Source organism: Periplaneta americana, chromosome 9, assembly GCF_040183065.1.
Source record: "Periplaneta americana isolate PAMFEO1 chromosome 9, P.americana_PAMFEO1_priV1, whole genome shotgun sequence".
Classification (NCBI taxonomy): Eukaryota; Metazoa; Arthropoda; class Insecta; order Blattodea; family Blattidae; genus Periplaneta; species Periplaneta americana.
In genome coordinates this window covers 54460972-54476459 of record NC_091125.1, presented here as the reverse complement: position 1 = coordinate 54476459, position 15488 = coordinate 54460972, and the positions used below count along the sequence as shown (strand labels likewise).

Genomic DNA, 15488 nt, shown 5'->3' with positions numbered 1-15488 from the left:
TTACAATTGTACAGATTTTTGTAGTATATAAATGAGGAGGCGAAATAGCCTATGGCATATAAGCTGTGTGACAGGGAAAAGAATGAGCTATCAGAAAGAGAGTTTGTTTCATGATGGTTAACATTATACGAATCTATTGACACAAAAGTTCATCTGTCTTTCCCCTTTATACCCATTGGTGATATAGCCACAGCACATGATAAGGTCACAGAACAGGTCTTGCCTCTTCTACTATAATATAGCTCACCTCAAAACATGGCCCTCGCTAGTAAATATCCTGAGTAAATCTGTGTCGGGCTGCTGTATAGCATCTTAAGACCCTGCTTCGAGGCATTATTTACTGTGTGAAACAATAGTCACTTGCCAAAGGGGAAAAGCATTATTATTTGAAATGACAATTAAAGGAGCATGCTAAAAACAACAAGGACGACAAGAATCACGACAAGAGTGCGACGAACATCACAACAAAGATCAAGGACCATGAAATGAACCATCATAAGGATGGCGATAATGAACAAGATCACGATAATGACCCTAACAAAGAAAATAAGAGCCATGATAAAGACCACAATAAAGATAATAATTGTCGCGATAAGGAGCATGACAAAGACAAGGATTACAGTAAGGACCACGACAAAGTCAACAAGGATCAGCGTAAGGGCCCAAGACAACAAAGATCACAATAAGGACTACGACAAGAATCACGATAGGCCTAAGTATCACGACGTGAATGACAGTCCTTGTCATGGTAATTGTGATCCTTATCAAGATCGTTGCTGTAGATCTTATGATGATCCTTGTTATCTTTGCCATGGTTATCATGGACACTGTTTTCTTTGTCATGTTTCTTATAGTGGTCCTTGTTGTCTTTGTTGTGGTCCTTATGATCCTTGTCACTGCAATGGCCCGTATCATTCTTGTTGTCTTTATCATGATCCTTATCATGGTATATGTTGTCTTTGTTACGGTCCTTATCTTGGTTCATGTCATGACCCGTATCGTGAACTTTGTCCTTATCACGGTCCATTTCGTAATTATTATCGTGACCCTCGTCTTTATCCATGTCATATTTCTTATATAGGTCCTTGTTTACCTTGTCATGGTCCTTATCGTGATCCTTATTGTTACTGTCGTGATCCTTGTTGGCATTTTAATAGTATTTATCGTCTTCCTTGCTGCTTTTGTCATGGTCCTAATTAGGTATGTTGTCTTTGTCATTGTACTTACTGTGGTCTTGGTACCTATCATGGTTCTTATCGTGGTCCCTATCGTGATCATTCTCGTAGTACTCGTCATGCTCTATGTTTGGATCTTTATTGTGGTCCCTGTCTTTGTTATTGTCGTGGTCCTTGTCAATCTCATAGTTATTATCGCAATCCTGTTCCTTGTGATTATTGTGGCCAAATGTCGTGGTCCCTTTCATGATCATTCTTGTGGTGCTCGTCGTAGCCCATGTCACGACCCTCATCGTGGTCCTTAAAGTTGTTCTTGTAATTCTCATACTTCTCATCGCAATCGTGATCCTTATGATCTCTATCATAGTCCTCCTTGTGATCACTGTAATGATCCCTATCAAAGTGTTTTGCGTGGCCCATATTGTCATCCTTATCATGGTCCTTGTATTTGCTTTGTCCTTGTTACCTTTGACGCAGTTCTTAACGCGATCCTTTCGTGGTTCTTACTTAGTTCTTATCATACATCTTCCATGGTCCTTGATGTGATTCTTATAGTGGTACTTATCATTCTCCACGTCGTGCTCTTTATCGTGATCGCTGTCATGGTGCTTATCATGGTCCATGTCGTGATCCTTGTCTTTATCACAGTCGTTAGAGCAATCCTTGCTTTCTCATGGTCCTTATCATAATGCTTGTTACCATTGTAATGGACTTTATCGTTCCAATTGTCCTTGTTATGGTCTTTATAGTGGTATTTCTTGTTTTTGTCATGGTCCTACCATGATCTTTGTTTTGTTTGTAGTTGACCATGTCATGATCGGTTGAGAAGAAACTGCCTTCTGAAGGATGCACTGAACAGGAGAAGAGATCAGGGTAGAAGAAGATATCAGATGTATGGATCATAAGAGGAGACAAAGAGGAAAGCAGAAAATAGGAGACTGGAGAATGCTGGGTTTGCAATGAAAGATCTGCCCTTCGGCAGAACACTATGAATGAATGTCGTGATCCTTATCGTGATCTTGTTGTGGTGTTAATCATAGTCCATATTTATAATCTTTATCGTGGCCCATGTTAGAGTCCATATTGTGATTCTTGTCATGGTTCTGGCCGTGAACCTTATCCTGGTCCTTGTCCTGATCTATATCATGGTCCATGTTGTGATCCTTATTGTTTTCCTTATCATGGTTAATGTCGTGATCCTTATTGTGGTTCTTGTCATTTGTATCTTTGTTCTTTTTGTAGTCCTTTCAAAGGTCGTTGATATCTTTGTCGTGGTCCTTATAGTTGTCCTTGTTGTCTCTCTAATAGTCCTTTTCGTGATCCTGGTCCTTGTCGTAATACTTATCATGGTCCATGCCGTGGTATTAATCGTAATTCTTGTTGTGTTTCTTGTCATAGTACATTATCGTGGTCCTGAGCCTTTTCTTTGTCTTTCAAATAGTCCTTTTCGTGGTTCTGGTTCTTGTAATCCTTAGCATGGTCCATGTTGTGGTATTTATCATAATTCTTGTCGTGTTTCTTGTAATATGTTATCGTGGTCCTGATCTTTGTTCTTATCATGGACCTTACCATGTTTCTTGCTGTCTTTGCCATTAGTCTAAATTTGTATTTCAAAATTAATATTGTTCTCCAACTTTGGCGAATTACTTTCGTGTTACACAGTATATTTCAAACTTATATGAAAGGTAAACGATCAAGGACGTAAAAATAGACCTACACCAGAAGTAGACAGACAACTGATAACATTTTGCACTGATATGTACTTTGGAGTAGGATGAAAATAGGCCTATGCATGCACAACCAGATGTCTTCCTGGCTATGTCGATATCGCGTGAACCGCATTGTAGAATTTTAACTTTCAACGACCAAGAGTTGTCTCATTCCTTTTTTGGGGAACTGTACATGTCAAGACAACTTTATTAAGAATGAAAGGAGAGAGACTTGGTGATGTCGACAAACAAAGTACCATCTTAAAAATATGGAAGTAAATTTGAAAGGTAACTTAATGACCGCTTTACATCCAAACAGAACAATTTCAAAACACAAGATACATGAAATATGACTGTGATTGCTTTGTAAATTATCCTGAGGCAATAGATATTACAACAATCACCAAATGTACAATACCTACAAAAATTTGACGCTACTAGCTTATTTCAAATAATGGCTTCTTGGTCATATATTTTTGTTAGTAACCTCTCTATATTTTAGTAGTTTATGTAAAGCGCACTGGTACTGGACATTTAATTTTCGCGTTAAGATTTTTGTAATACAGGTTTTGACGGTAAACCACCTTCTTTATCCCCCCCCCCCCCAACTATAATAAATGATACAGGACCATACTGATATACAGACAACATTTTCCCCCGGATTTTTATTCTCATTTCAATTCTGTTTATAATTCTTGATCTGCAATAACATCCTGTTAAGATATCGGAATACTATGATTCACTACCAATGCAATGAATTTGCATGAATACACAAACTATGAAGGAGAACATGTCATCTGCCCAGAATCTTCGAAATGGCTATTTAATTTTCCAACATAATGTGCTGTGCCACAAAACAGCAACAACAGAATGGTCCGCAAATAAGGAAATTCCATTATTACAGTGGCCAGATAGGAGTCCAGATTTAAATGCTATCGAAAATACATACATGGTATAGCCAGGCAACATTCAAAACATAGTGCTTCCGTTGTCGAGTCATGCATTATGACATCAAGTTCTACAGGACTTCATCCCTACTCCAGTCTGATCGGTAGGAGAATTTGGTTTCTGTACACTATGAAATGTATGTTGCCTGGCTATATGTCCTAAGCTCTCTTGTAACTGCCCACCTGTCCTATAAATTCGCGAGATTTCAGGAATAGGCAACGAAATTATGCCTCACAAACGCAAGAAATTGATCCTGACCATGCGGAAATATGTCCAAATGTCTCTAAAGAATAAAAGAAGACCTGATGAATGTTAAGAAAGACTTGGAATTATTTCCCATATACAGTATACTTCTGACTGTAAATATGTGAATATGTGAATTAACCATGCATGATTTTGGCTCAATAAATGAATTTTAAAAAATGCTTCTGCTTGTACTTGCTGACACTTGAACTGAATACAGTTGGTTGTGAACTAGGCTTTATATAACACCCTGAAACAGGCACAAAATGTACACTTATGATGGAAGGTGAGTAAGATCCTAATTCACTTTTCTTACAATGTAATGTGGCCAGATAGAAGTTTCTTGGAAATTTTTTCACTATGTTACAACTACAGTGGAGTCCCTTCATTTTTCATGAAAGGAAGTAAAACTATTAGCTGAACAAAGGTCATTTAATATGTTTGTACGTACTGTTCTAGATCATATATACCCAGATTGCTCAGTCTTATAGGCTTTGACAGTAACAACTTTTGTCAGGTTTATTACGCTGCCATCTAGTTGTTACATAAGAAGTGACATGTCATAACTCCCATTTGAATTGAATCTGGTACTGTACTGCCATCTCGTGTTCGTTTACGGCGGATGGTTGGCGATCCTGGCGGTTGTTCTATTCAAAGTGCTACTGATTATATATATATATATATATATATATATATGATCCAGGATACTGTGTACTACATTATTGGGCTTCTTTGCACACCCCTACATAGGTGATGCAACCACTGCCGAGCAATGAACTCAGCGACTCGCAGACGAAGGACATGGTGTAAGCAACCAGGTGAGTACAGACACTATTTACTGTTTTAATACTACTTATTGCTGAGTATGATGTACTTGTCCTTAAGTGTTGGCGGGACTACGCAGCAGATTCTCTAAAAGTTTCAACTTAATTTTTTGTCTGAGTAAATGTATTACGAAAGACTATCAGTCTAAATGACTTAAAAATATTTTTGTCATTAATGTTAAAACAATTATTTTATTTAGAGGAGTTACCACTGTAATTATTTACTCTTATATTTGTATGTGTACATATTTAGATGTTAAAATAATTCTTATTTAGTCTCTATTTTCATGTATAAGTGAATTTCTTTCTTCTTCTTTACTGCATCTTCTGATGTCAACGTTGAGTATGAGCAAAGCGATCATCTTATCAGTAACGTATTGAGTAGTGTTCCTGTAGTAGGCAGAGTTAGCTAGCTTTCAAAATTATAAGTTTCCATAACAGAAGATTCCGACCAAGGGACTACACTGTATTTTCATGTTGTTTTAAGTGTTAAACAGAAATAAAAAATTATTGAACACCATGAAAAAAGAAAGTCTAGAAATGAATTAGTGAATAATTACAGCATAGGTGTCCAAACTGTCTGGAACAATAAATAGTAAGGAAAACTACTGTTGTTATCAAAAGACTATGAGAACGTAGCTTGATTCTCAAAACGAAGTAGTATGTAAACATGCTCATACAAATTTCTTGACTACAATATTCTTCTGAAGTGGTTCAAGCAGAGGAGAACCAAAGGAATATCAATCTCTGGCATAACGTGTTTGGAGAAAGCAAAGTTCTTTCTTCGAACATTGGGATTAGAAGGCAAATTCAAAGCCTTCATCTGAGTGGATAATCAGGCTTAAACAAGCATTAGTGCAAATGTGGCAGCATCTAACTCATAGTGCACTGTTTCCAAGAATATGTATAGGAACAAAATCCAGTTCCTGATCAAATGTATAATGCCAATGAATCAGGTTTATGTTGAAAGTACCAACCAACCAAGGCACTGGCTTTGGAAAAAGAAAAGTCTGCTCCATGACACGTTTTCAAAGAGAGAGTGACAATTCTGTGTTATGGAAATGCTTTAGGACACCACAAACTGAAGCTGCTTCTGCATGGAAAAGTCAAGAAGCCTCATTCATTCAAGGACATGTAAAAAAAAAAAAGTGCCTAATATTTTTTTTGTTTGTTCCAGGAGTTCTGTCACTGCACTTATAAAGTCCACGGATCAAGGAGTGATGGCATCTATGAAGTAACATTACAGACTTCAACTGCTAATGAAGGTCCTTGACCGAACTGTTTACCTGCCCACAATCTGAAAATAGTTTTCAATGTTGGATGCAGTACATGGTGTGTTAAAAGTGTGGTCAAAAATTCCAGCATCGACTTTACAACCATCATGGAGTAAGATTCTTTCCAAATTGGAAGACAGTGGAAAGCATGTGAATGTTGAAGAAAGCATCATTCTTGAAATTCTGACATTAATAAAAGAAACTGAAGATTTCGCAAAAGTTCATCAAGAAAACTTAAATGAGTGGTTTTGTAGTGATAAGCATGAACCAGGCTTCCAGCAACTGACTAACTAAACACCTCGATCAGGAGTAGTGAGAACGATGGAGAGGAATGGGAAAAAAAACTGAAAAAAAAAAAAAAAAAAAAAACACACACATTTCCCATTCTGTAGCTTAACAGTGTCGAATAACACAGGGCAACAGGGTTTCAAATACAGTGGCTTTACTGCTGCACGCAGAATGTGGATATGAATAAGGAAACAAACAGCAAGAAGCAGAAATGCTAAAGCCTATATATTTGTGCAGATTACATCCAAAAATTAAATACAGTAAGTAAGCATGGCAAATAGTTCATATTTTCAATTTATGGCATGTATTATTCATGTTTAAATTTCAAACATTTAGTTTCTGTTAAAATAAATTTGAAATTTAAAGCTATTTAAGTACACCAACGATCCTTCTAAATGTCTACAGTAAAAGCAGGGTTTTTTGATTATCCGTGTTCCCAGATCATCCATATTCTTTTTTCCAGTCATTGGCATGGATAATCAGGAGTACACTGCAGTAGGTAAAAACCTGGTAAAAATAAAAGGATGGGACTAATTTTTATATTATGGCCTTCAAAAAGGAATTCACAAATCATGGTTACCGGTAAATTTAGAAACAAAAATTCCCCACTTCCTTTGCCTTCCAGCTAAATTAAGTCATATGAAACAAATATGCCTAATACGAGAAATTACTTCGAACATATGAAATGCGAAACAAATAGACTAGAAGCACTAAATTCATTTTAAAGAAGCAGAGTAACATTATTTCTAAGACAATAAGAGATAAATATTACACAAGAGTATAATTGGATTTTAAACAGTTTTAATAATAAAGTCGTGCTGACTTTCCTATTTTTTTATTTAATGAACAGACATCGGATTTATAGACACTTAAAGATGAGAATGTCACTGAGTATAGTGGAATGGATGTGGTGTCAGTTGAGAAAGTTTCTAGACCTGATTCTCAAGTCTCTGGAAAATAATAGGTTAGGAGTCACATGGACTGCAGCATGTATCTTGTAAATTGTGTCCTGGCATGTATACAACAGTCTCTATTTTCTTTTGATATTAACAGTCATAACTAGGGAACAGATTTCTAGTTCTGTACCTATTTTGTTTGCTACATCCAAGACATATGTAAATAAGATAGTATGTCTATGTTTCATGTACATAAGATCCCTCTATTATAATTCTATAGAACCTAAAATGCCTAAATGAACAATATATTCCGACAAATGCCTAAAAACTATGTTTGTGTCTGGGAAAGTGTCTCTTTAGTGTTTTGCATATGTTTAAAATAAAAAATACCAGTACCATATTGCAAAAAAAAAAAAAAAACTAAAAATTGCTCTTACAGACAAACATTTGTCTGACAAGTTCATTCCATATTGGTCTTAGAAGGGGAGGGAAGAAAATTTTACCTAGTTTCTTGGAATCGAAGTTTTTGTGTGTGTGTGTGTGTGTGTGTGTGTGTGGGGGGGGGGGGGTCCCATCTAGTATAAAACGGATGATAGGTTGTGCACATTAGGCGAGAGCTTACAATTTAGTTTTCTCGTCAATGCACCTCCTTTATGAAAATGACCAATCAGCAATTAGTCTATTTCACTGATAGACTTTGAAGTTCAGTTGCACTCATTGTCAACACCAATTCTTAGTAATACATAAATTCCACTTAAAATGGAATATTTACTAAAATTAAAATTAATTGTTAATTTTATATAACCTAAATCGGATTCTGTAAAACCCTAAATCTCTCATTTTTAGCACCCAGAAATTTAATTCTTAGTCATAACTATAAGTTACACATCAGTGCAAAGTTTACAAGATTCATGTTGCAGTCCATCTGACTCACTCACTCATTCACCTACAGTCAGAATTCGGAGACTTGTGAATAAGGACTTAGAAACCCCAAAAAGATATTACATCCAGTATAGTATACTTAGTGGCATTCTCGGCTTTGAATGCCTATACAGGCGATGTGATAGAACAATGTAACCACTAGCAAACCAACCAAAATTTGATTAGGTATTAACGATGAAAAACGCTGTAATTCTATATAATAGAACTGTGTGGACTCTATATAGATGCAACACACCTCGCTCTTGTTTGCTGTGTGATTTGGCGAATGGTGCTACCCTGCCGACCAATGATTGCTCCCACCATGTCACTCTGTACAAGAATGCGTAGTGGAAAATCGGTTTGGCGACCGGAGCCTGGCAGCCCAGAGAAGCTAGCGCCAGCACCCCCTCTTGAGCCTCCACGCCCCGCTCGGCCACGACGCTCCATTGAAAATTCCACTTTCAGAGAACTGCCCTCATATACGTAACCATTCAGCTCATTCACAGCCCTGTAACAAGAAAATGATCCTTCATAACAAAAATCTCTAATCCAGATACACATATTAAGCCGGCATATGTAGGCTTACAAGTTATGATGAAATAGAGGCAAAGTCATTCAAAATATCTTTAGGTGGTGGAATAAATGCAACAATTTTGTGATACTATCAGATTCAAAAGCTGCAATTCAAGCTGTAGGATACACTAACAACCCTAAAAGATCAGGAAGATTCAAAATCTTAAATTATATTACAATGGATTCCAGCACATTGTGGAGTGACTGGCAATGAGATGGCCAATATGCTGAGAAGAAAGGAACCAAAATCAAGCAAACACGCAAACAAAATTTTTCATAAGATTCAGTAAAACAAATTATTTATAAAAAAAAAAAAAAAGGTCAACCAGACCTATCAGTCTAAAATTAACAGTGATAATGAACATGCTATGTGAAATATACTAATAGACAAGCATAATATAATTCCAGACCCCCCCCCCTCCAAAATCAGCTGTAGCTGTCTACCGGTCATGATTGTTTAGGCAAGCACCTCCGCAGAAATGGAATACTTCATCACCAAAATGCCCTTTATTCTTCAAAGAAGAGAAAATATATACGAGACAAGTAACAACATGTAACACACTTTCAAATTTAGATACCATCTCTAAATTATTGGGAAGCAAGAAGAAAAATGACTATTACCAAATTCAGAACATTAAATACATACAATATCTAACAAGTTACTATAGTTGGGGAAAACTTTGTAAAAACTTGTGTAAACGTGAGATTCGAACCCACTCCCGACAGCAACCTCAAATCTAGAGTGCAACTCGCTACTGCTACATCTACACTGCTAACTTAGCCATTCCTAGTTAAATATGATTAATATGATGATCGGCCAAATAAAATCCAGTTTACTCCATTCGTATTATATTTTTGATCCAGAGAAAATACTTGATTTTTTAAGAAAATGCTCTTCATTTATTCACTAATTTGAAGCACTCCCTATGCCAGAGAACAGACGTGAATGGGGAGTAGGAAGACAGAAGATGAGATGGACAGAGAGTGTTGATTCTGAAACTTTTGCAGAGAACTGCGAAAAGAGGGGAAAGGAGGGAACACAAGTATAGTAGAAGAAAAACAAGATCGGGGTATAACTGCAAGTTCACCTAGGAGAGACTCAGTAATTATTTAAAATTGTTTGCAAGATTGTGATGTGTCAATTACTTCTGCTGCCCTCCACCTCCAACACAAATGATACAGAAAGACTACTTTGAACTGTTTACTAATGGAATGGTTTGAAATGGTTGTAGCCTGTTCCGAAAGCATTTTCTTGTGGGTTTTTGAATCAGTGAAAATTAAAACACACAGTTTGCTCTAATCTTTTCAAATATAATATCACACAACGTTAAGATATCCGTGTTTATTTCTATAAACTGAAGAATCTCTAATCTCCAAAAAATAGTAAATTAAACCAGTTCACTGAAGACTTCAGGCGTTATCTTCGTTGTCCCTGAATACTTACGTAACTACATTTCTATGGTGCCAAAACATTGGTACTCACTGTTGAGCTTGCTCCTGGGTTTCGTAGCTGACTTGCACAGTCTGTGTGGAGCCATCTCTTGAGTTCAGCTTCTCACAGTTCTGGACGGAACCAAATGGAGTCAGCAATGGCTCCAAGTCCTCAAACCTCACATGCGACGGAATATTACTCAACACTATCTTGCCACCCGTACTGTAAACAAAACATAACAAAAACTGTAAATAGATGCTTGAAAAATATTTATAAAACATGTAAATTAAAAAATACCTGTAAACATGCTATGTATAGAATGACAGGCTAACACATTTTGGGTAAAACCGTACCATTAAGGAGGCACTTTAACATTCTGTGACTAGAACCGTACATACCCGTCTTACACATTCTTTTCTGGACCCATGCCAGAAACTCGATCAACTGTCACTAATTTCTGTGCGATCTATCTCCTTGATCAAAATTTATCTTAGACAACTGATATTTCTCAATGAAAAGATGATTCTTATAAAGTTCTAATGTCCGGTTGAATTAAAAATGAGTGACAAGTAAAATTGCAATTCATCCATGACATTTCCCAACAACTCACTTCAGACATAACCTCCACAAAGCAAAATAAAATAAATAAAACTGGGATAAAATTAAACAACCTGCATAAATAAAATTTAAAATCAAATGGATGGTCGTACAAATTTCCAGTATCATGAACGACACTAACAGCTATAACCTTCTTGTAGGTACATAAATTTATAAGCAAATACTGAAACCTAGAACTAAGTTACAAATTATAAGTGCAACGGTACACGTGAGAGAAGCTTTACTGGGTGTACAGTTCATCAACCCTGCATATCCCTTCCAATCTCACACACCCCCATCCATTCGTACAGCCGCCACGCTACTTCCTTAAGTGGATGATTTTTTTTATTGGTCATTCTTGGAATCGGTCGTGTTCAACCCGATTCCACACGCAAGTCCACATCAGCAAAGCACTGGAAGAATCTGCAGGCGTGACTCAGCAACACACGCCGGTGTGCGAACAAACCTTCCATGCAAAAATGGCGATTTATTAATCGCCTATATATTCACAGAATATTCACAATGCATAAATACGATTTGGAAAAATGCATCAGTGAATTTCATCTTAAACTATATAATCACCAGCGACAGACTACGAGGAAAATCACCAAATGAACAGTTTTATTGATTTAGTTTTATCAAACAACTCACCAGGTTCATTCACTTCCAAGAATCTCATGTAATGCAGATTTTTTAACTTCGCATTTTACTTCGTTACTTAAAAAATAATTTGCACCACGTCGGCGCCGGCTGGGCGTGCGAAACCTTAGCAAACAAACAACGTCACACACACTGGCGGCTACCCTGCCTACCGGACAAAACGTTCCAAAAAATTCAAACTTAAGAGACGCGTGCACGCACCACCTTTTTCTTCCATACATAGGCCAACATACCACGTCAACCATGGACTATAACCTCCAAACACAACGAGACGACACGGCTAACGGGATCTGTGTCAATTTTGTCGTGATTTCCTCCAACAAAATGCCAAGCTACACTCGATATAAGCTTACAAATATGTCCACTTTTCAGTTGAGGCACAACGCGAGCTAAAAACCTTTTTCTCTCTTCTCTCCTCCACGCTCTTAAACTGAGAGAGTGGGAGAGAGGAGAGGGACGAGTGCGTGAGAGGGAGGGCACAGGGGGAATGATTACGTCACCACGCACACGTCATTGAGAAGCTGTACTACTGATTGGCTTAAAATGTACCAATCATTATTTCGCGCGGGAATATGATTAAAGAAATAAGATGTTCTCAAAAGAATTAAATGGGGATACCTTATTCTAGCATTATTTTACAAATTTGTCGTACTTTCAAACTCCACAACCAAGTTATCTACAATTCTGTATGATTATTGTTTCTTTCGGGGGGGCGCAGGATTGGGGGGACAATCACTAGGTTTTTTCTTAACTTACCTACTGAGATTATAAATCTGCTGGCGCTCCTTGCAGCTATGAATATAAAAACGGTTTCATGAAAACAAAAACTGATATATGAAAAAGATGCTGATGGCAATTTCACTTAAATTAGAAAGGTTGGTTATTTAACGACGCTGTTCAACTACGACGTTATTTAGCGTCGATAAGATTGGTGATAGCGAGATGGGACCCAGGATTTGCCACAGATTACCTGGCATTCACCTTACAGTTGCGGAAAACCTCGGAAAAAACCCAACCAGGTAATCAGCCCAAGCGAGGATCGAACCCGCGCGCGAACACAACTTCAGACCGGCAGGCAAGCGCCTTAACCGACTGAGCCACGCCGGTGGCTAATTAGAGAGGTATAAAATGTATTAAGCATTATTTCTAGAACGCAAATGAGCAGGAATTAAGTAAAAAAAATTACTGATACGGCACTTAAGAATGGTAACTTTATTCATATATAGGTCTACACTTCGTATCGTCAGACCAAAATTGAAAATTGTTTTCAATGTGATTGTATCTCTTTAAGTTCTGGCCGTCCTTATCCTCTTACGCGCGACAGGGTGTCATGATGGTAGGCGAAGTAGTTATATAGAAACGTCTCCCCAACTTTAATATTAGACAGCTTAGTACTACAATATGCGAAAACTGGTACAATACCATACAACTGAAACAAAATAATGCAGAAATAATTTCCTCACTTATTTAATTCAATTCCAATGACATTTTGTCTGTCTACATCTGAATGCCACTGAATTCCTGATTTCAAAAAAGAAAAAAGAAAAAGATCGAATACAGACATGAGTTCGGCGTCACAAGTGTTTCAAAACATTTAATGACGCCATGTAAACTTAGCGGTGATTCAGCATTGATGAATTTGTGACAGCGACATCGTATTTTGCTATGAGAGTCGGAGAATTCGGCCATGGAACTACCTGACAATTGTCTTACAATAGCAAAAAACCTCCGAAAAACCACTAACCAGGTAATCAGCGTAAGCGTGATTCGAACTCACGCCCAAGCGTCACAAACAACGAAGAGTACAACTTTCTACGGGTTGCACAACTTTTTTGTGAAAGAAGATGGTGACCCTGAGATGACGGGTCCGCTCTGTGGGTGTGGGAACGGCACGAAGTAGAACAGGCTAACTTTAGGACCGGACATCTCCATTCCGGGGTCAAGGCCGACTTAATCGAAGGCACAGAGGCGCGAGTCTTTGCATTGTTAGACTCAGAATTGGTGCTTCCTGTTTCTTCATGCAAACAATACCAAAGATAGCTACAGAGACAGCTGTGGTGCAATACGAGGAGCACAACATACATGCTGAGCTTCGAAAGTATGATAGGAAAATTAGGCGACGTCTCGAGATTTCCGTAACCCCGCGCCGTAACTCATTTATTCTATTAGAATAAAGTTCTATTTCGCCAAATAGATTACGAATTCGATAAAAAGAACCTGCAGTGCAAGAGATCCTTAAGTCGTCATAGTCACTCTTACGAGGATTTTGAAGTAGCGGGACTTCCTAGTTATGTCGTCAGCATGGATCAGACTCGCTGCTTAAAAGACAGCACAGCACAAACTAGAAAAGGAACATAAAACAGTATATTTAGCGAGATAAACTTTCACTTCCCAGCCCGGAATCGAATGCGGGTCTTCTGCATTTGAGCAAGAGGCTCTACTATAGAACATGACCGCTAAGTATAATGATTTAATGTTAATTATGTCGATCTTCAATTTCTTACACGCAGCACAAAAAATATTACATTCCTAAAAGATTGGGTCTACAGTCTAATAACAATCATTCGTATGATTTTTTCTACTCAATGTCAAATTTCCGTTCTTACCTAACAAATAAGTCAAATTACATAGCCTTTAACAATGTTATATCATAACTATAGAGCGGAACGGCAAAATAGCATGCACCTATGCATTTAAAAATCAGGATACATCGACTAAAAATTAAAAAAAAAATGCACTGTTAAAATTGAAAAAAAAAAAGTTATTTTAAGCAATTTGCTATTATTTGTTTTTTGTTATTACATAAGAATATTGGAACATGACTTTATTTCTGCATATTTTGTAAACTGTCACGCAGCAAGTTTATTCTCTTGTTCACAAAAAATCTTTTTAAATGACGAGAAGCTCCTTTCAACATCACAGGATCAGCAATGCATTTAATTATAGGTACTTTGTTGGTTGCTGCGGAATTGCACAGGCAACAGTGCACCATCTGCATGTTGTCAGATTGCAATAAATAAAATACGAGTATAACTGTAATATGTTTCAATGTCTGCATTTCTTCTGTGTTCCATATTTTCGTATTCTTAATCTGATTTAAGAACCATATTGCTAAAAAATAAATAAAATGCTGTTATACAAGCTAAACGCTGAAATACCCTTAAAATGCATATAGGCTATAATATTATGCACTATAAAATCTTGACCTTTTGTTGCAAATAACTTGAAACGCATTTATATAAAGGTAGTATATGATTTGAAGCTAAGGAATAAAATATGCAAATATACTGAAATCCGCCCCTAATCATAAGTTTGTTTACTGATAACCAAGCAGAAGCTAATGAATACTCCCTTAGGCCATGCAAAACCATTCCATCACCAAACAATCCTGATATGCAAACACACGTTTGTTGTGACAATTGTAAACAAGCACAATAGTCCGAATGCCGTACTGTCACGAGGCATGAGGATAGGGAAACATGTTTTTCCGAGTTTGTTTAGTCGTATTAAAATGTCTGCACACTTCCGATGTTATGAAAATAATCCGTCTCACAAACATACTTTATTTTTGTATCACTTTTTATTTTAACGTTTTTATGACACATTCTTTTTATTATACGACTATTTTCGGTCTCGTTAGTGAATTTTTTTAACGTCTAGTCTTAGCGGTAGTTCGGTATTTGGCTGCCATCCACGAACGTATAGTTCAACCGAGCAAGCATCAAAGACACAACTCAGCGTCGGGGTCCGCACTTCATGATCCACAATAGTCCACCAGGCTAGCAATCATATTAAATAGAATTACTATTCGTGCTTGACACATACAAACGTCCTAAACAGTAGCATTTTCCGACTGCACATTTCCTCGTTTCTCGTCGCACTCACCCGCGTCGTGGGTGCCAATAGTTGTTTTGGGTACAGCCCAATGTCCTGCTGCAGTAAATGGTC

General features: G+C 37.3%; 1 protein-coding gene across 4 annotated transcripts in view; it reads right to left on the bottom strand.

Annotated features, from left to right (window-relative positions):
* Imp (IGF-II mRNA-binding protein) overlaps window positions 1–15488 on the bottom strand; it is a 345234-nt gene that overhangs the window by 68483 nt on the left and 261263 nt on the right. For 3 of the 4 annotated variants that reach the window (XM_069834736.1, XM_069834737.1, XM_069834738.1), the window contains 2 exons: window positions 10335–10505; window positions 8535–8786 (listed from right to left, as the gene is read on the bottom strand). In XM_069834736.1, the coding sequence (XP_069690837.1) occupies window positions 8535–8786; window positions 10335–10505 (423 nt within the window). Of the gene's footprint in view, window positions 1–8534; window positions 8787–10334; window positions 10506–11692; window positions 11985–15488 lie in introns of those variants that run through there. The other variant, XM_069834740.1, reaches the window with a different exon arrangement.